Genomic DNA, 20,708 nt, shown 5'->3' on the forward strand with positions numbered 1-20,708 from the left:
AAAAAGTTGTGAAGAATAAAATAACAGTTATAAAGCTATGCATTTGTGGATTATGAATTTATTTTTTAAATTATGTAGTTGTTTTTTTTTAATACAAACCTCAGAAATATTACAAAGACAATATATTGAAGGTCACAATATAAACTGTACCAGAATATATCTCAAACAGTTTCCCTGTGTATAATACACATTATGTTTCACTATTCACATTTACACAGTTCTGGAAGGTGTACCTAAGGTTCCTATTGTTACTCAATTTTTTTAATGAAGTATATAAGAAAATAAATTACCATACAATATTGTTGGGTATGCCAATTTAACAGCTACAATACAATATAAAGGTAATCATTATTTGTTATATATAATTTTTAAATTTTATTTTAAATTAATATTAAAAAACAAAAATTATTTAGCTTCCCCCCCACCCCCCCCCCCCCCCACCCCCCCCCCCCCCCACCCCCCCCCCCCCCCACCCCCCCCCCCCCCCACCCCCCCCCCCCCCCACCCCCCCCCCCATAGCTAAAATTAATAATGTCTAATATAATCTGAGTACAGTAAATATCTTGATAATTAATCAGGAGAATTCAAGCAACAAAAATTCTCCGCCATCTTTGTTTCTGGCAAACAAACTAATTGCATTGGCGGATAATTTGCATTTTACTTTTGGCCACTCGGCAATTTATTAATGATTTGGTCGTTTTTTGTCAGCATCGTAATTGGTTGTCTTTAGTTCATGTTATAATAAGCAGCATTAAAATTCAATGAAAGTTCATATTACTGGGACATAGTATTGTGTGGGAGCTCTACACGCAACTTTGATTTGTTTCTGCCTTCCTCGTGTAACAACGCATTGGTATTATTTCTATTAGGTTTTAACCTATTTTGGTGAGTCTATGTTATCCTTTTCATGCCAGCCTGGAAGAAAGAGATCAGATTACAGATCTAGAAACTTTGCCTCTAAAAGCTAGTTTCTCTCTTTCACCGAACTTTTGGTAAATATCCGGTGAAATAGTCCTGTTGTCTTTCACAAATGTTCCCATCGTTCAAATTAACTTTAAACGAAGAATATAGAAATATATTCTGTAGTTTATACAAGCTTGGATTTTTGTTATGTACAAAAATTAGTTAAATTATATATTTTTTGGTAAAAATGAAAAAATGATAGTAAATTACAATACATGTTTATTTGAATTTAATAATAGTAGTTATGAAAAATGCTCATTGCATGAAATTTAAATAAGCTGTGATCTGTAGGCAGACCTTAATAAATGCAGATGTGTGCAAATTGCTCAGCACTCTGATTGGATCCAGACTCGGGCTGTGTCCGATTATGATGCTGCTGCTTCTATCTGTAACTCGTTTGAAGTGAAGCCGTGTTCACTTGCACAGAACAACCGCTTTCTCGTAACTACTTCTGTACGTTGTTACAAACGTTCTGTACTATTCTCACTTTCTGCCTTCTTGGTACAAGAAACATTAAGACTTGCAGTAAAATATTAATTCTAACAGCTTGAACATTGGTTGGATAGTTTGACTCTAATTGCATGTATTTTGTTTCAAAACAACATTGTAACACAATTAAACCCTTCGACTAGAAGTGGTAAAAAATACAGTGGCAGATGTATTTTTGCGGAACACTAGCATTTTTTCAAAAATTATAAAAAAAATTATATTTGCCTCTTAAACATAATCAAATTTACAATTATAAAAATGAAAGGTAAAATGGTTGAATACACATAAATTAAGCTTCAATCACTAAATCTTTATTGTTATAAATATTCGAGAAAAATGTAATATAAATTACAACAATAAATTACATTTCACTTTTAGCATTGAAAGATAATAGGCCTACACTTTAATAGCAAGTTGGGAATATGCAAAATATGAAAAATATATTGTTAGAAAAGAAGGTACCTTATTTTCTGTAAAATAAGCTTTCTTTGGAATTCCAACAGTGATTTAAAAACCGTCAAAACATTACATTTAAATTACCCAATGAACTATATGTCAGTAAGAAAATTACAAAAGTACAAGTAATGAAATATGTTCAGAGTATATATGAAATGAACTCTAAAAATTTTAAATAAATCAATAAATAGAAAAATCAATAATAAACACGATAAAAAATATGTCTAAAATAACAAATTTTAATTTCTTATTACGCAATGTTTAATAGTAACAACGTTAAATTACAACTCAGTTATTAACCATACAATCTGGTTGCTCTTGAAATCTACAGATTAATCTATTTCAAGAGAGAAGTCGATCGTCAGCCACAATGGTATTTAATTTAGGTGGAAATGGAAAGTACTGAAAAGGGTTATAATTTAAACTATAATTTTGTATCCGTTCATATTTTCCCCAGCATGATTACACTTAACACGTTCACGACGTTCCAGACCTTTTTTCAAATCTGCCGTCGAATTGTTCAATAAAAAATGGCAAAAAAACCACACGTCAAACATCTAAGTATAGCGAGAAAGGCAGGCTATGTAGGCTTCGCATTTTTTTGCACAAAAACAATTATTAATTATGGGTTTTCAACTTTTCTTCTTGTACTTCAATAGGCACATAAAAGAGTTAATTTACTTTAGTAATTAAGAATAGGTATTTATCTATAGTCTGAGGTATTTATTTAAGCGCAGGATCAAATTTAAAAAACCACACCAAGCCAGGCAAACATATAAAAACGCAATAATAAAGTGCATAACAACGTGTACCCCATCGCACTTTACAAAAGCCCGGTGTGTACCCGATCGGGTAGACGTCGGCAATTGTGAAAGATCGCGTCTACCCGATCGGGTACACGTGGTTGTGAGCGTGTTAAAATCGACCGTCGATCAATAATGGTTATATCATTGTGAGACAACTAGATTACAGAGACTGGAAGTTCCCATTTTCATGATTTTTTTATTTTTAGCTGACGCTGATTTAACATTTCATTTACTTGCCTGAATAGGTAAGTTCGTCAAGCTAAGTAACCTGTGATCTGAGACAAAAAATTATCGTTTGTCCTACTTATCGTGCCTTTAACCATTTTGACACTCCCCCATTTGGACCTACACCAACACTAGAGTGGCTGATCGAGTTCTTTTTAGAGGAATTACATCATCGACTTCAAGAAAAGCCAGGTGTGTGCTTATACCATGCAGCGCAAATAGGCTTTTGATTGCAGTATTATCATAACACTATAATACTTCCTTTTACATACAAACAACATTAATTAATTATAATTATAACACGATTACTGTTTCAAAACACGGATTGAGTAACAAATTATTTATTATTATACGTAATTGTAGCCCTGCATACCAGATCAAGTAGCTGGTAATAATGATTATATTTTATTTTCTATATTTATGTTTATAGGTTAAGTTGCAAACTTTTTAGCCCTAAATTTCCCTCTACATTTCATTGTACCTTCCTTGTAACACTGCATTGTAACAAAGCTGATGTCTTCAACGAGTACAATTCTCACCTGTTTTGCGTAGCTCCAAATAATATATTCGATTGTAACTGAGGCCATTTTCTAAAATATATTATTGAAGCTAATATTTACGCCACAGAGTATGTCACATTATTCTCACATTGGCCGTTAAATGGTTGAATTATGGCCACTACGTTATAGCTCCAATTCCTTCGATTCACCCACATAACCTTGCGTGTAAAACCTTTGTGTTAATTGAAGATTGCTCTCTACAGTAAGGTCAACAATACTTCACATACGTATTCAATTAACTTGTGTTAACGGTGTTTCGACGCGGTGTAAATTTAAATACTTAATTTGGACATTCTTAATGTAGGTAGTTGTTTTCTACAAAACAATTTGCTTGTTAGAGTCAATACTTCCTCAGGAAGTTAGTTGTTAATATCTAAAAACAAACACTTCCGCTAAAATCCAAAATATATTTTTGCAACTATTACAACAAAATGTTTTACATAAATTGAGTCATTATTATTTTAGAAACTGTGAAACGGTCTGTTAAATGTTTGCATTACCAGGTATTCTTACAGTATACTAAAGAATTCTTGAAATACTTTAAACTAATTTTAAATCAGATTTATTGGTGAAACAGTCAGTGTTTCACAATAGCTAGTACGAATGTGGCGTGTTGTTTGTGCTCTTGGCTCTGTTCAGTGAATTGCCTGGGTTCTTTTTTCTAGTGTGGACTTCATTCCATTCGTCTAGCAGTCAAGTACCACTAAATTATACCTTTGAATGGCAGTCCATTAGCCTACTTTTTAGTATATAAGTTTTGTTAAAGCATTAGAATTGTTTGCACTGGAAGAAAAGGGTAAATTTCATTCATCGAAAACGTTGTGTTATACATTTTGTATCATATAACAATTGCAAATATCCTGAATTTTACAATCCTTTCGAATCACGCATCGCCAACAACAAATTTTGAACAAAGAATACTTCTACAGATACCCCTTTAATTTAGAAAGAGTAAAGACCAAAGTGTTTTATTCAATTGTGAAAGATGCTATGAGGACTCATAAACAAGCTCAAGTGTAGTTTAAAGTGGAATTGCTTGGTTTACATCTTGCCTACCCAGTCTAGCGCTGTAATCAAGTAACACGAGGTTAACACTTCTTGCAAGCTTGACACTAATTAGACAACACTGTGGAGCGGTTCATTTTAGTTCCCTTCTGTAACATCTTGCTTTAATCAATTGTGAAAGATGCTATGAGACTCATAAACAAGCTCAAGTGTAGTTTAAAGTGGAATTGCTTGGTTTACATTCTTGCCTACCCAGTCTAGCGCTGTAATCAAGTAACACGAGGTTAACACTTCTTGCTAAAGCTTGACACTAATTAGACAACACTGTGGAGCGGTTCATTTTAGTTCCCTTCTGTAACATCTTGAATTTAATCAATTGTGAAAGATGCTATGAGACTCATAAACAAGCTCAAGTGTAGTGTAAAGTGTAAATTGCTTGGTTTACATCTTGCCTACCCAGTCTAGCGCTGTAATCAAGTAACACGAGGTTAACACTTCTTGCAAGCTTGACACTAATTAGACAACACTGTGGAGCGGTTCATTTTAGTTCCCTTCTGTAACATCTTGCTTTAATCAATTGTGAAAGATGCTATGAGACTCAAAAACAAGACTCAAGTGTAGTTTAAAGTGTAATTGCTTGGTTTACATACTGCCTACCCAGTCTAGCGCTGTAATCAAGTAACACGAGGTTAACACTTCTTGCAAGCTTGACAGACTAATTAGACAACACTGTGGAGCGTTCATTTTAGTTCCCTTTCTGTAACATCTTGCTTTAATCAATTGTGAAAGATGCTATGAGACTCATAAACAAGCTCAAGTGTAGTGTAAAGTGTAATTGCTTGGTTTACTTTACTGCCTACCCAGTCTAGCGCTGTAATCAAGTAACACGAGGTTAACACTTCTTGCAAGCTTGACACTAATTAGACAACACTGTGGAGCGGTTCATTTAGTTTCCCTTCTGTAACATCTTGCTTAATCAATTGTGAAAGATGCTATGAGACTCATAAACAAGCTCAAGTGTAGTTGTAAAGTGTAATTGCTTGGTTTACTTACTTGCCTACCCAGTCTAGCGCTGTAATCAAGTAACACGAGGTTAACACTTCTTGCAAGCTTGACACTAATTAAGACAACACTGTGGAGCGGTTCATTTTTAGGTCCCTTCTGTAACATCTTGCTTTAATCAATTGTGAAAGATGCTATGAGACTCATAAACAAGCTCAAGTCTAGTGTAAAGTGTAATTGCTTGGTTTACTTACTGCCTACCCAGTCTAGCGCTGTAATCAAGTAACACGAGGTTAACACTTCTTGCAAGCTTGACACTAATTGAGACAACACTGTGGAGTGGTTCATTTTATGTCTCTTCTGTAACATCTTGCTTTTAATCAATTGTGAAAGATGCTATGAGACTCATAAACAAGCTCCAAGTCTAGTGCAAATTGTAATTGCTTGGTTTACTTACTGGGGGGGCCTACCCAGTCTAGCGCTGTAATCAAGTAACACGAGGTTAACACTTCTTGCAAGCTTGATACTAATTAGACAACACTGTGGAGTGGTTCATTTTAGTCCCTTCTGTAACATCTTGCTTTAATCAATTGTGAAAGATGCTATGAGACTCATAAACAATCTCAAGTCTAGTGCAAAGTGTAATTTGCTTGGTTTACTTACTGCCTACCCAGTCTAGCGCTGTAATCAAGTAACACGAGGTTAACACTTCTTGCAAGCTTTACACTAATTATACAACACTGTGGAGTGGTTCATTTTAGGTCTCTTCTGTAACATCTTGCTTTAATCAATTGTGAAAGATGCTATGAGACTCATAAACAATCTCAAGTCTAGTGCAAAGTGTATTTGCTTGGTTTATTTACTGCCTACCCAGTCTAGCGCTGTAATCAAGTAACACGAGGTTAACACTTCTTGCAAGCTTGACATTAATTAGACAACACTGTGGAAGCGGTTCATTTTAAGTCCCTTATATAATCATCTTGCTTTAAAATCAATTCCTTTAATATGTGTTTTGATTTCATTTTATTATGTTAGGTGACCTATATCAGTATATTGATTTTATTACGTCTTGAGTAATAATTGCACTTTGTATATTTAAAAACTATATGTTTTAATTTTCTATCTCATATTACCAGGGAAGTACTGAGGTTTTCAGAGGTAACTTGGAGTATCACTTATGGTTTTCCGTTTCGTATTCTTAACTGAGTTATGTAAACACCAATAGATTAGAATAAATTAGTTATTTTTAATAAAATCATTTATGTTTAATACTATACACCTATTGTAACTTTTGAACAATTTTATGCTCAAGGAAGTCAGTATGGTAACAACTGATAAAAACTCACTACAGACATTTTTAAAAAAGTTTTACGCCTGTAGTTAGAGTCAAAAATCATAACTTTGGATGTAAATTGATTAATTATGTAAACAGTGGTATAATTTTGTGCGGTCTAAACATTGTTTGAACGGAATGTATATTCTTTATCTGGGTATATTATCAATAATAAACTATAACAATGTAAATTTTTTCGATTCATATCAAATCTAAAAACCTGTATAATAAATTAACTTTTCTTTACATAAAATAGCGTTTTATAGTAAAAGAGCCCATATATACAGGTTGTCCCGTAACTCTCTGACAAAAAGGAATACCCAGGAGTTAATCGTCTCAAGTCAAGAGAGACAAACATATTTCACCATTTTGAACATGGGTCTCTGATGATTATAGTCTTTCGCTATCTGTCTGTCTGTGAATGTCGAATTTTAATACTTAAAACATTACTAGTCTCTTAAAACTAATAAATTAAATTACCCCTATACCAAATTTTGCAGCTAAAATTTATTTATGATAACAAAAGCCAGTTACTGAAAAAATATTATTAAATTATTTTTACTAATATTTTCGAAAATAGCCGAGGCGAATAAAACTTTACACAACTTTGAATTTTCTTAGAATTCAGCAGTTTACTCCTCAATAACTATCCCCACCCCCCCCCCCCCCCACCCCCCCCCCCCCCCACCCCCCCCCCCCCCCACCCCCCCCCCCCCCCACCCCCCCCCCCCCCCACCCCCCCCCCCCCCCAGTGCTTTAATGTTTTGGCTGGCTTGAAAATATTTTTCAATTGTATGTTTGATTTAATAGAACGTCTTATGATAGAAATTGAAAAGAACAGGAGTTTGCCATTTTTTGATGTGATATGACAACGAATTAGAAAAATTATCATCTTGGAGGAACGGCCCAAGATTAAGTGCGGAGATTGAAATTTCGTTAAATCATCATATGCTATCTTGGAGTTGTTGTGGCAATAGTCTAGTCTACATTAAGTTTTCAGGAAACGCTCTGGTAGGAGTACTTTGAAACATGGCATGAAGGAACGATTGCATTGCAACAATTACAATGAAGCAACTTGATCGGCATTTTTTTTAGTTTGAGTTAGAGATACCGCAGGTTCGAATCCTGTCTGTGTCCCTTGCACTTTTTATCACTACCATTGACCTCGTACTGTATCGACTGTCCCCCTTAGTCTTATATACTGTATCGACTTCAGAATGCACTGTACATATCGATGTTCATATATCGAATCCGTTATTGCTGTGTTGTAAAGTACTAAACTTAATGTATTTTTGTGTTGTTTATTTAACATAATATTAGGAAAGACTACAATGAGGCAAAAATTTTTCATTACTGTAACTTTGGAATTAACTTTATAATACAAGTGTTTCATAAAATTTGGGACCGCCTTTCAAAGTTGTGCCGTATATAATTTCTTTCGTAAAAAGTGTTTTTTTACATTTTAGTCCCTTGATTTTATTTTAGTGTTTCGAAGTCAGTTATTTTTATTAAAAAAATTATTGTATTATGTTCTCTTTCAACAACGCCTGAATGGTTTCAATTCAGTTTTCTTCATATCTGTGTAAAATTATTGCTTTACTAACAATTGCAGGCGTTACTGTCTTATTGTACAGCTAATTTCAGCATAGAGGTTACATAAAACAATGTTTAAGATTCGAGGAGAATATGAAAAACATTTTATGCTTGGAAATTCAGCCCAAAACACCTTTATTTGGTTACAAGAGTTAACAGGTAGTTAAAATAGTGGCATTTGTCATTTTGTATACTCTTCAATGTTTTTTTGATTGGGAAAATGTGTTGGATTATCAGTAATTTTATATGGAAGAATCTTAATGTTTATAAAACTAACGAAAACTGAATGTTTGATGCAGAAAATTCAAAGAGTTTGATATTTAAAGTATAACTATTTAGAATGTATTTTCCGAAGATTAAATTGGGAAATGCCCTGGAAATCCTTTCCTTTTTCGTTGTCCTAATTCTGGGTGTGCTTCATAAAATATTTTTCTCTCATTATCACTGTATATGGAGGGGATTGAAGAGATAGATTAAGGCCAACAGGCCAATTAATTACGCTATTCATTGGTCAAGATATTTGGTATCTGAATATTCACATCCAATGTTTAAAATTTTTAGTTTGGTTTTCGTGCTAACATTTATTTAGTTTTATAATAAAACAATTGTAACTGACAAATTATATCGAAAGTATTAAAAAGCTAATGTGTATGTATAAGTAGATTAGCGGCGTTAACGGATGAGCCAATTTCATTCAAATTCAGAAAGCCTAGTTTTTGATACCCTTAACTTCCCTCTGAAATCTGATAGTGAACTCTTTATCTAGGTCACACTTGATCTTGTAGTCTGGGTGTAAAGAGTTCGTTTTGTTCTGACCCTCATCGTTGCCGACTTTTGGATATCTCAGGCCATCGTTGACTCCAGATTCCAGGAGTCAAGTCTGTGACAGTGTCATATTTCAGATGATGAACTAAGCAGAAGGTGAAACGGAGCTGAATTTAAAGTTCGCAAAAAATTTGCCATTAAAGTATCTCAGAAAGATCAACATATTGGTATTAAACACATCCACATGAACATTTGGTTTAGATAAGATTACATTTTTATTTCGTGTAAGAATCTAGTAGAAACAGAAAGGGCTGAATAGCAACTCAACGAAGACCTCTTGCTTATGAGGAAATGACCAAAGGTTATGCTATGAGGCAAAAAATGTTAGATGGCCCGTAAGAATTGACGCCATTAAATTAAAAAACCTAACAGTTTATACGCGCAAAGCAACATGAAGTATTAAAATCGTAGTGTGTGCGTTATGAAGACACTGGGACAAATCAAAAACCCTTTGTAAGTAAAAAACTACCTATTTAAAAACTGAGTCTTTACGTTTACATTACTATAAAATAATTCAAAATTAAGTTATTTATTATGTTCTTTTTAATATTCTTAGAGCAAAATAGGTTGTTTTAAAGATTTAATTAGCTTGTTTATTTATTTTTATAACATGATTTTTATTTTTATTTGCAATAAGATTATACAGTTTGAAATTAACATGCTATTGTGCCAATAAAACATTTCAATAACAGTAATATTGAGACTGACCTTGTCATATAATTTTAGTTTCAATAAACAGCTGATTATAACACTATATGCAGTGAAAAGTCAGGTTTACCAACAATCCAAATAGTATTATAAAATATAACCCTGCAAAAAAAGGTTTTTATAAATGATTTAACGAAAACCACAAGAATAATAACATATATAGATATTTTTATAATTAGCAGAAAACTACTTTCTTTTAAGGAAAAAATATGTACTAATAATAGAGCTGTGGCAGTTTTATAATGTTTAAGAAAAACTGTTTTTGAGCGCATCTAGTGAACGGCGCAACCTATAAATAAATTATAGATAATAGCCTTACCAAGTATATGGTAATGACAACATTGATAGAGGGTTGACATGGAAGAACCACATTGACCATGTTTCCGCCATATTATCCTCAGGCATTTATGTCTTGAAGATTGTAGCCAAGTATTACCCAACTCAGATTCTGAAGACGGCTTATTATCGCTTGATTTACCTTCATATCACCTACGGAGTGGGGTTCTGTGGGGTGCCCATGCAAACAACCATTTCATGACAGTGTTCAAATTCCAGAAGCAAACGATTCGAATAATCATTTGAATTTTAGAAACTCTTGTAGAGAAACCTTCAAAACGTTGCGGCTGTTGAATCTGCCACATCTTTACATTTTGTAAAGCAACTTTGTTCTGTATGTCTGTATGTACCATGACTACTGGCCAAGACATTCATTCATGTGAGACCAGAGGCAGGGGAAACTACCGAATTGGTAGGCACAGAACGGTATTTACGAACCTGCCCTCACAGGCAGGTGTTCACTTCACCAACAAGCTGCTCAATTGGATAAAAATTTCAGCAACACCCAAATGAACAAACTCTTTTGAGCATCACAAGCATTTTATAATGTTATCGAGTTTTTGACATTTGACTGAGAGATCGACCAATCGGGAGATTAGCTCCGGCGCTGTAGGTGGATAATGGCAAAGGATCTAAGATGCATGAATGTTGAATTGTATGTTTGAATGTGATCCTGATGTGGGAAGAATGTACAAAATTGTAGTTCTGAACTTGTAATATTGACGTTTGCTATACATGTAAATCACGTCTTTGCCAAAAAGATTGATTGATTTGTTGGTCGTGTTATTACCACACCTTTGTCCATTTAATCCTGCTGTATCTATTGTAGTTTCCAGGATCCCTTAGATGAAAGTAAAATTTAGAATACCTGTATATAATTCCCAACGGCTGTCAATGTATTGCAATTTTCATGACAAGGGAAACAAAGAACCCTACATACTAGTAGCCTATAGGCTAGGATAGATTGTTTGCTTACTCACTCTGGCAGGGGTTGCTATTAATACCGAGCTTACAAACTGTGTACTGTTCTTTCGCTTTCTGAGATCTAAGTAACAGTTCTATACCATACTTCTCTGGTAGGGAGAATGGCAACCGCAACCAGTTTAAACATTGTCTGACAGTCATCGCTCAATTCTTTCAAAAACCAAATTAACTGACATAAAACATTGTACCACGCGTCAATTGATAATTCAAGTTGGTGTTAACAATCGATGTTGTTTATTTGTAGATGTTCCATTTCGTCCACCCAAAATCATCTGAGACATTCACAAATTCAACAACAAATGAGGCACTTTTTCAAGACATTCTTGTAAAAGTAAAACCTATCAGTTGATGTAGTAGTAGTGCAAAAGAATACCCTTAAATCAAACCATGACAGCGAAATTGTAATTATGTATTCATACAAATTTATTATTAAGAAGTACAGATAACAAGATCTGGAGCAGAACACATCTGCCTGAGTCTCTTTGGGTGTATCCTCTCACAGTCAGAAGCTCTCAGATACCGGAGAGGAGCTCGGGATGTGAGGTTCTTGATGTTGTCGAGGGTGAGCTCGCTGTACCGGAAGAAGCTGGCCACTCCGAGCTCGGGATACAGCGCGGTGCGAGAGCTCGGCCAGAGCTCCAGAGCTGTGGTCTCTGTCATCCGGGGCGACTCTAGGAAGATGCCCATCAGCCGGGACTTCTTGGACGAATCTGGATAGAAACAACTTATTCACAATTATAAGTAAATGTGGTAATAAAGGCTTTTACGTAACTAGGTAGATAAGTATCTATAGCAACGACGGCTATTACTTAATTTGGTTGGTAAATGTTTGTGTTGTAATGGTTATTACTTAACTTGGTAGGTAAAAATATATCTACCGTAATAACGCCCATTACTTAACTTGGTAGATAAATAAATATTTACCGTAATAACGGTTATTACTTAACTTGATAAGTAAATGAGTATCCACGGTAATAAAGGCTATTATTTAACTTGGTAGGTAAATAATATCTATGGTAATAACAGTTATTACTTAACTTGGTAGATAAATGAATATCTATGATAATGATGGCTATTACTTAACTTGGTCGGTAGGTGTATATGGTAATATTAAGGCTATTACTTAACTTGGTAGGTAAATGTCTATGGTAATAACGGACATTCCTCAACTTGGTAAGGAAATATCTATTAAGAGTTTGGATGCGTATTAGTTATATCTAAAAATGAGACATCTCTCACAATTCTACAACTAAAAATGAGGGCATAAAATTGCATGAGGTTTACATTATTCATATGCGGGCGAAGAGGGGGGGGAGGGAGGAAATCGACGATAATTTAAATGCAGCTGGCTGTTAATGGATAAAAATCTACCAGATAGTTTACGTACAAATCAAGAATGTAGCTAGGAAAAAAAATTGGGGGGTCCAGATAACTGATATTTTCCCATAGTGGACAGAGAGAAGGCCCCCATTTTGTTCCTTAAACATTTCTTCACCCGTTTCTTTGTTGAGAACGATCTTTCAGCAGTACATGTATTAATACTGAATTATTTTAATAATAATAGTAATAGTTTACTAAAAAAGTAATCGAAAAATTCAAAATTTGAGAGAAGTCCGGACCCCTTGGACCCCCTCACTGGCTACGTCCTTGGCACCAATCCAACAGTATTCCTGGAAACATCTCCAGCTGTTGTATCCTCATTTGTAAGAAACTTCTTATACAGAAAGACTGCGAAAGCGCTATGACATTGGATTAACCCATAAATCAGAACTTGATTGAACAAAATATAAGGGAAAATACTTTGTAATACAAACTACTTATATTTTTTCCTAACTATCCAAACTGTTTCTTCCCACACTTCATATCATACCAGAAACAAGAATAATATTACCCTCCCATTTCGTAAACCAACTTCGTATGGAGAATTTTCGAACTGTATAGGAAGAAAACTATTCAGTGAACTTTCATTCAGCCTTACAAATAAACCATAATATATAAAGATTTTGTAGGAAAATGCTACGTCAGCTCCCCATGGAAAGTTTGTTTTATTCGGTAGACGAGTTCCGTAGAGCAGTCATAACATAAATGGGATTGACACAAAAGTGTTGTCATATTGACGTTTTCCTTATTAATGGAATTAATTATTCAGTGCTGTTGATAATAGCCTACGTTTGTTTCTGTTAATCATTTATTGTTATTTTTTAGTGTCATTGTATATGTATGCAGGAAAGCAAGCAACTCTTGTTTATTTATGGTTTAATTTAAAAATTAAAAACATTGGAGTTTTAGTTATTTGAAGTAATTGTTGATGAAACAAAATTGTTTTATAGTTGTAAATATTATATTATAATATCGTATTCCTCCACCTCCACGTTACACAATGTATTTACTATTGTTAATTTATACTTTTGAAAAATGTATAATTGCCAATTCTTATATCGACACTGAGTTTTCTGTTAGTTTCAAATTATTTTAAATTGATGACGAATTTATCTTATGTAGTGTAACGTATGTTGAAGAGGCCAGGAGAGTTAACTTCTGACTGGTTTATACTTTCCAGTTAAACTTCTCAGGGTACAGCAAAAACTGATGTCACTTAAATCTAGGCAACCCTAAAGATGGCCAGGAGTGGCACATCCCTGACCGAAATTGTCCAGATACATATTTAGATAGGTCTAGCCTATTGGAGGAGATGACTGTTGGAGTTGGTGGGGCTCCCTAGGTATTAAAGACTGTTGCTAGCTTAGACATAAGGGCGTACCACCCCTGCCAGTCTTGACTGGTTAGGCTGGTACAGAGTTCTCCCCTCCTTCTTCCAAGGAGACATGACCGAGATTTATGCTCAACACCATTTCACGTGGATCTCGACAAGAGGCGGCCCCTACTCCCAACCTTACCCATTCAGAATATCCTGTCACTCAGAAAGCAGCGTTAAGGCCCTTTTAGGACTAGATGAAATTTCTCAGCTTCTTGTCCTGAGACAACAAAATACAGAGCAGCTTATGTGAAATTAAGCAATTTGAATTTGAACGTACTCGTTGAAAGGACAGCCTTCCAGAAGCACTGCGGGACGTTGTGGGTCCAACTGAAGTCGTCCCCGTCCGCATAGAAGAGCAGGCGTAGGCGTCTCAAATAGGAGGGCTTGTTGGCACACATGAAGCTACCACAGGTAGAGGGGCAGACATAGCCGCAGCCGCTGAGCACCAGGGTTTCCAACTGTGGGCACAGTGAAACCACCTGGTGGCTCTCCACCTCCTCTATCACCTGCCAACAGTTGGTAGAAATGAAGCTACCACAGGTAGAGGAGCAGACATAGCCGCAGCCGCTGAGTTCCAGGGTCTCCAACTGTGGGCACAGTGAAACCACCTGGTGGCTCTCCACCTCCTCTATCACCTGCCAACAGTTGGTACAAATGAAGCTACCACAGGTAGAGGGGCAGACATAGCCGCAGCCGCTGAGTTCCAGGGTCTCCAACTGTGGGCACAGTGAAACCACCTGGTGGCTCTCCACCTCCTCTATCAACAGTTGGCAGCATTGGGCAGAGGGAACAAAATATGGCCAGAGAAATAGTAAATCTGTGGTTTGCGATCGGTAACTTTGTACTCTCTGTGTTATCCATGTTAAATTGGGAAATTTCGGTACCGATTACTAAATAATTCTACAAAGTAGAGTTATGCATTGTTTCCCACTGTAGTTGTAATATCTTTCTGCATTGTTAACAGATTTTAAATCCAATTAAAGTAATCAATTTTAAGAAATATCTTTTTCTGTAAATCACCTTTAAAAATAAATATTTTTAAATTTTTAAAATAATAACTTGTAACATATTAAACTACCTAAAATTTAAATTGTTTGAGCAGTGAAGAAAATTCAGGAAAAATCTTTACATATAATAATAAATTATTGTAGTGTTGAATCTCAAGATCTAAGTCACTTGCACCGTACTGCAATGCACAGTAGTTTCACACTCTTTGTCTTCTTTCTTCTATTTCTTTTATCTTTCCTCATTGACCTATTTTGCGCTTTATTACCGTATTTATCCTCTAAAATCCTTATTGTCAGTTACAGCTGTTTTACAATATTTCCCCATTAATCTTTCAAGGGCTCCATTATTGTGTTTATAGCATCCCATAAACCTACTTTCAATGTGGGTAAGCTCACAAAATTGTTCATTGATGTTCTAGTCTTAACTATATTATTTAGAGATTTGTTACACTATTGGGTTTAGCCATGAACACATTTTTTCAATAACTCAGACAAATATGATATAAGCTTTATTAGTGTCATAACACTCATAACAAGGTTCTGGTGAACTGTTTATAAATGCACAGGTATTTCTAACGTGATTTCAGACATTTGGTATGTGCACCTTTCAGACACAATTCACATTGGGTTCGGTCATTATTACATAAAGCTTGAAAGTGTTATTTTTCAATGCTAAATGTTTGTTTAACACATATGTATTATACATAAAAATGTTCCAAAATACGTTGAGAATGTATAGAAAAAAAGAAAAATTCAAATTTTTGAGAACAAGGTTATTGACAAAATAAAAAAATCTCACAAATATCTTGAAACAAATATTTTTTAAAGTTTCCAAAGTTTACCATTCTTTTCACATTTAGTAGTTTGTTACAAAATAAACAAAAGTACGTCTATATTTGGATCGAAAGTAAGCTTTCTGTATTTTGACTTTCAGAACCGTACTTAAAACGGGTTTTCGGCCAAACAGTGTTTAATAACTGAAAGAAGATTAAAACCAATCGTAAAAGTTTATAAGGCTCTTCAAATATATCTTTAGAGAACGCGGACATGACAAAACCTCACAAGTTCTTCAAAGCCGTAAAACCAACCCAAGAATATCCTAGACAAAATAAAGATCTCTTAAATAATTGACTTTCAACAGGTTAGTTTATCCGAGACAAATGATACCTTCAGCTCGAGAGAGACGAGTGAAGTCTCCCCATGTGCCTCTAGGACGGGACTGATGTCAGAGAAGTCCAGGTTGCACCTCTCTCCACTGGTGACACAGACGACACTGAGCTCCTTCAACTTCCTGATAGTGGTGAGGGGGTTGAGGATGTCGTGCGGGGTCGAGCAGTCGATGCGGACCCGCACTGAGGACACGTCCGGACACAGCAGGGTGGCGAGTCTCATAGCGTCTCCGGGCAGCACGGCTTGTGGAGACATGCGGCATCTTACCTGCCGGACACAACCTACTGAAGTATTGATTGTTACTGATGGTGATGATGAGGGGGGAGGGCGAGGATGTCAAAACTTTTGATTTAAACCTGCTGCATCCAACGTACTTAACACATTAAACACTCATCAAACTGTGATATGTTTGTTCTTCACATTATTATGTGTTCGTAAGGCTGGGCGCACACTGGAGGAGCATTCCGTCTGAGACAAGCGTCGCGAGTCATTTTGACTCCACAAATTTGTCGGATACCTACTTCTACTTGCATTTCAATGGGCCGGCGCACAGCTAGGGAACGCATGACGCGAGGCGCCTCGTAACGTCGCGAGTCACTCGAAACAGTGTCAGACTGCTAGTGGAAATTGTATGCCTCGCGACAGCCGTCGCAGGCAATAGAGTCCGCGCATGCGCATTATCTGTGTTTTGCTTAACACAGAAATGATTTGAATATTAAAATGCAATACAAACGCTTATCTGGAAGGGTAAATAGAGAACTAAAATATGCAAAAAGGACCTTTTATTCTCATTTGATAAGACAGTTGTAATGGGGATTCAAAAAAATACTGGGGGGTTATAAAGAAAATTGTAAAGAATAAAAAATCGTCATTGAGTAGCATTAGGATGAATAGTAAAGAATGTTTGGTGGAAGGTAATGAGTATGTGGTGGCGAATGAAATTCAATAATTATTTTGGTAGTTTTGGTAGCTAAATTAAGAACTGAATCATTTGTAAGTGATTTGTTTTTCGAGGACAATCAAGAATATGAAGTGTTTTTGAATGAAATAAAGATAAATAATTATGAAAATTCTTAAAGTGATTTGTAATTTGCAGGACAAGCGTAGTTGCGGAACTGATGGTAATCAGTATAATTACAATAAAGAGAAATTTAAACATATTTGCTCCTGTAATGAGTAATATCTTTAATAAGTCGCTTGAGCAAGGAATATTTCCTGATAAATTTAAGATTGCGTGTGTTGTGCCTATTTTTAAAGGCTGGTGATGGGTATGAAGTATCTTCGTATAGACCTGTCTCTCTTATGAATACGATGGGTAAGATTTTTGAAGCGGTTGCTAAAAATAAATTACAGTTGTATTCTCATTTTCAACAAAACTCAAGTATAAGTGGTTTTTTTGAAGTCTGTACAAAATCATGGATCTAATCTGCATTTAGCGCCTTTGCAGACGGCAATGGACATTGTTAATTATCAGACTCAGCAATTGCAATGAGCTAACTGAATTGTCTTGTACCGTATTGCCTCTAATGCGATATTTTAAACCAAATGTTATTACCTGATACTGTATTTTTCCTTTCAATAAAAAACTTTTCAGAATTTCAGTATGATATTTCTTTTATATCTACTACACATGTATACATTAATATTAATAGAAACATTACATTAATGCTTTTAAGGAGTTTAGAATTAATGTCCCTACCTTGTATAATATATTTTAGAAACGATAAAAATGTTGCCTGTTCAGATGTGTGTTGATTATGGGTAATGATACTCACAATTACAATACAAGAAACAAATCTAAATACCGTCCTCATCAACACCGGTTAAATTTGTTTAAAAAATCTTCCTGAACATGCAGGCATTTGTTTGTACAGTAAATTACCTAATGAATTACAAAACACATGTCATGTGAAACAATTCAAATCGAAATTAAAAGAGTTTTTGTTGGTAAATGCTTTTTATAGTGTGGATGAGTTTATGTACCAATAATAATAATTGGGAAATAATATCACAATTTAATTCAATATTTATAGGCTACATATGTAGGTATGTTTTATTTTTACGTAAAACATATCCCAAAGGATACATTTAGGCTATTCAATTACTATTGTTAGGTTAGTATTTCCAAATCTTTTGTGACTGGTAGCATTGCAATCCAATTTTTTGTATAAGCAATAAAAATGTTGTATTGTACTGTACGTTAAAGTAATGAAAAGTCTTTCCTCCGCTGTTATACTTTTCGGCAGTTCGTATCCTTCTTCGTAATGTGGTCTTGAACTATGTCCAACAGTTTTCTCAAAACTCTTTACACTCATTCTGCAATGGTTGTAAAACTTTTCTGGAAAACTTTTAGTTCTTATATAAGAGATTTCACATCCCTCTTTTCATTAATTGGGTGAACCCAATACTTCCTTTCCGGAGGCATATCCCAACATTTTTACAAACTCCCATAAGCACAATGCAAACATTTACTTGAAGGAAACAGGATTTTTCTGGACATTTTCCATCGTTCAGTGAAACAATAAATCAGTAACACTACGTTTTCGAGATCTGCAATCTGATCTCTTCTTCAGGTAATAACTAACCTAATACATAATTACAAACTAGGAAAAATCCGGTTTCCTTCACAATCCTTCCATCGTCAAAAATAACCTTCAAACAAAGAACATTTACTTCTTCAGCACTCATGTTGTACGTGTTGCTACGCCAAAGTGTAGCGCACCAACTAATTTTTAATTTAACTCTCGAGTCAAAATGGTGCTTGTCCGGAGGTAACCGCACACTGGAGGAACAAACAGTCCAAAATGCTTCCGACAAAATGACTCGGGACGCTTGTCTCAGACAGAATGCTCCTCCAGTGTGCGCCCAGCCTAACACTTTCACTGAGACACTGTTCATGTTGCCGATTTTAGGAGAGCTGGTGTAGTAGTGAGTCCGCCGCTGTCAACGTATTAAAACTGTAGCCTACCTCTGTAGCTATATTATACGTTGTCCAGGATATCTCAGAAGATACAATAGTTAGCGTAAATGGTTATTTTTATAAAATCTTACAGTGTTATACTAAAATCTGATAGTAACACATCATCACATTATACTGTATTTACCTTCAAATAAAAATAAAAATGTCACTCTCATCTATACAGATCAACTTCATGATTTTATTTATGATAAATATTTCAGTTCACTGAAAATAAAATCCAATAAATTTAACAACTATCTTTACGCCATAAAAACATTAGATTCGTCTTATTTCCGTCCTTTACTAGAAAATCGAGCGAAATATTTCGCTAGCTGTAGGTCGCTAACAAAGCGTATCCGCACATATGTTTATATGAACTTTTTCATTATGCTGATGATAGGAAACCAACTGAGAAGTTTGTTGGGTTACTCGTGAGACACTTTGTATATAGAAGCCTAAACGTTTCTAAACCTCTATTAAAGAAATTTCTTTTACTTTGGATATATAAGTAAAAGTATATATATATCCAAAGTATCTTAACTTTGGATATATACAACTGGTTTATTTTGATAACGTCATGTTATATTATACTAAAACGTATCTCTTCGTTTACACAGTTATAATTTAATTATTAGATTAACCTACTACGTGAGAGAAGTCGGCGTCCAGATTGGCCAGTTTGTACTTAGACAAAGAGCCTCCAGATTTCCAGGTTTCGCTGTGCAGCTTGTAGAGAGCAGATACTAGCTGATAGTGCCTGAGCAGTTTGAGGTTAGGTGCCAGCTGGAGCACCTCAGTCAGCTGATCAGCTGTTACAGACAGTGTTGCCAAATGCAGTTCCACCAGGCACTTCTCGTTCAGGACCATCAACTTTTTTCGACTCAGACGAAGACATCTATTGAAAAAAGACATGCCATTTGTTTAAATGTAATTTAAAGACTTCTGATTTCTGGGAATATGAGTATACGAGATTGAACGAATGAATGAGTATTTATTTTCTCATATACATGCAGATCAAAGCATATAGTGTACAAAGTATCGAAATTATCTCAACATGGACGTAGCCTGTGAGTGGAGATCAAGACAGTATGAATTATATAATAATTAAACAATATAAAAAATGTAAATCTTCAGAGAGAAATCATACCTATTACGTATATTGTGAAATTTACAATATTATATTTATTTACGTAACTTATATGTATTATAATAAAAAAGAAAAAACAAATATACAAATTTATGTGTAAAAAACACAGCTGATACCTTTTTAACGGGTATTAAATTCACGAATTCGGTTTTTGACGATTTGTAATTTTATATTTTGTTGAATGCCAAAAATTATTTTTTCGAACAATATTATTTTTTCTTGCATGTGGAATAGACAAATCCAAAATAATTGGATAAAAATAAGAGCTCTCTGGTGTAATGGTCAGCACTCTCTCCCGGCAAGTGAGAGATCCGAGTTCGAGCCTCGGCGGCGCGAGTCCTTTTCATCAATCTTTATTGATATTAAACAGCAACAGTTACAG

The 20,708-nt window shown here is 35.0% G+C and overlaps 1 protein-coding gene across 1 annotated transcript; it reads right to left on the reverse strand.

Annotated features, from left to right (window-relative positions):
• Positions 1-11,692: 11,692 nt before the first annotated feature.
• LOC124364271 lies at positions 11,693-20,064 on the reverse strand. The gene is made up of 4 exons (XM_046819617.1): positions 19,825-20,064; positions 16,218-16,487; positions 14,321-14,549; positions 11,693-11,995 (listed from the first exon to the last, which is right to left on the reverse strand). The coding sequence occupies exons 1-4, from the start codon at positions 20,044-20,046 to the stop codon at positions 11,715-11,717; spliced, it is 1,002 nt and encodes a 333-aa protein (XP_046675573.1). The 5' UTR covers positions 20,047-20,064; the 3' UTR covers positions 11,693-11,714.
• Between the last annotated feature and the right edge of the window lie 644 nt (positions 20,065-20,708).

The sequence above is a fragment of the Homalodisca vitripennis genome, chromosome 6 (genome assembly GCF_021130785.1).
Source record: "Homalodisca vitripennis isolate AUS2020 chromosome 6, UT_GWSS_2.1, whole genome shotgun sequence".
Taxonomy (NCBI): domain Eukaryota; kingdom Metazoa; phylum Arthropoda; class Insecta; order Hemiptera; family Cicadellidae; genus Homalodisca; species Homalodisca vitripennis.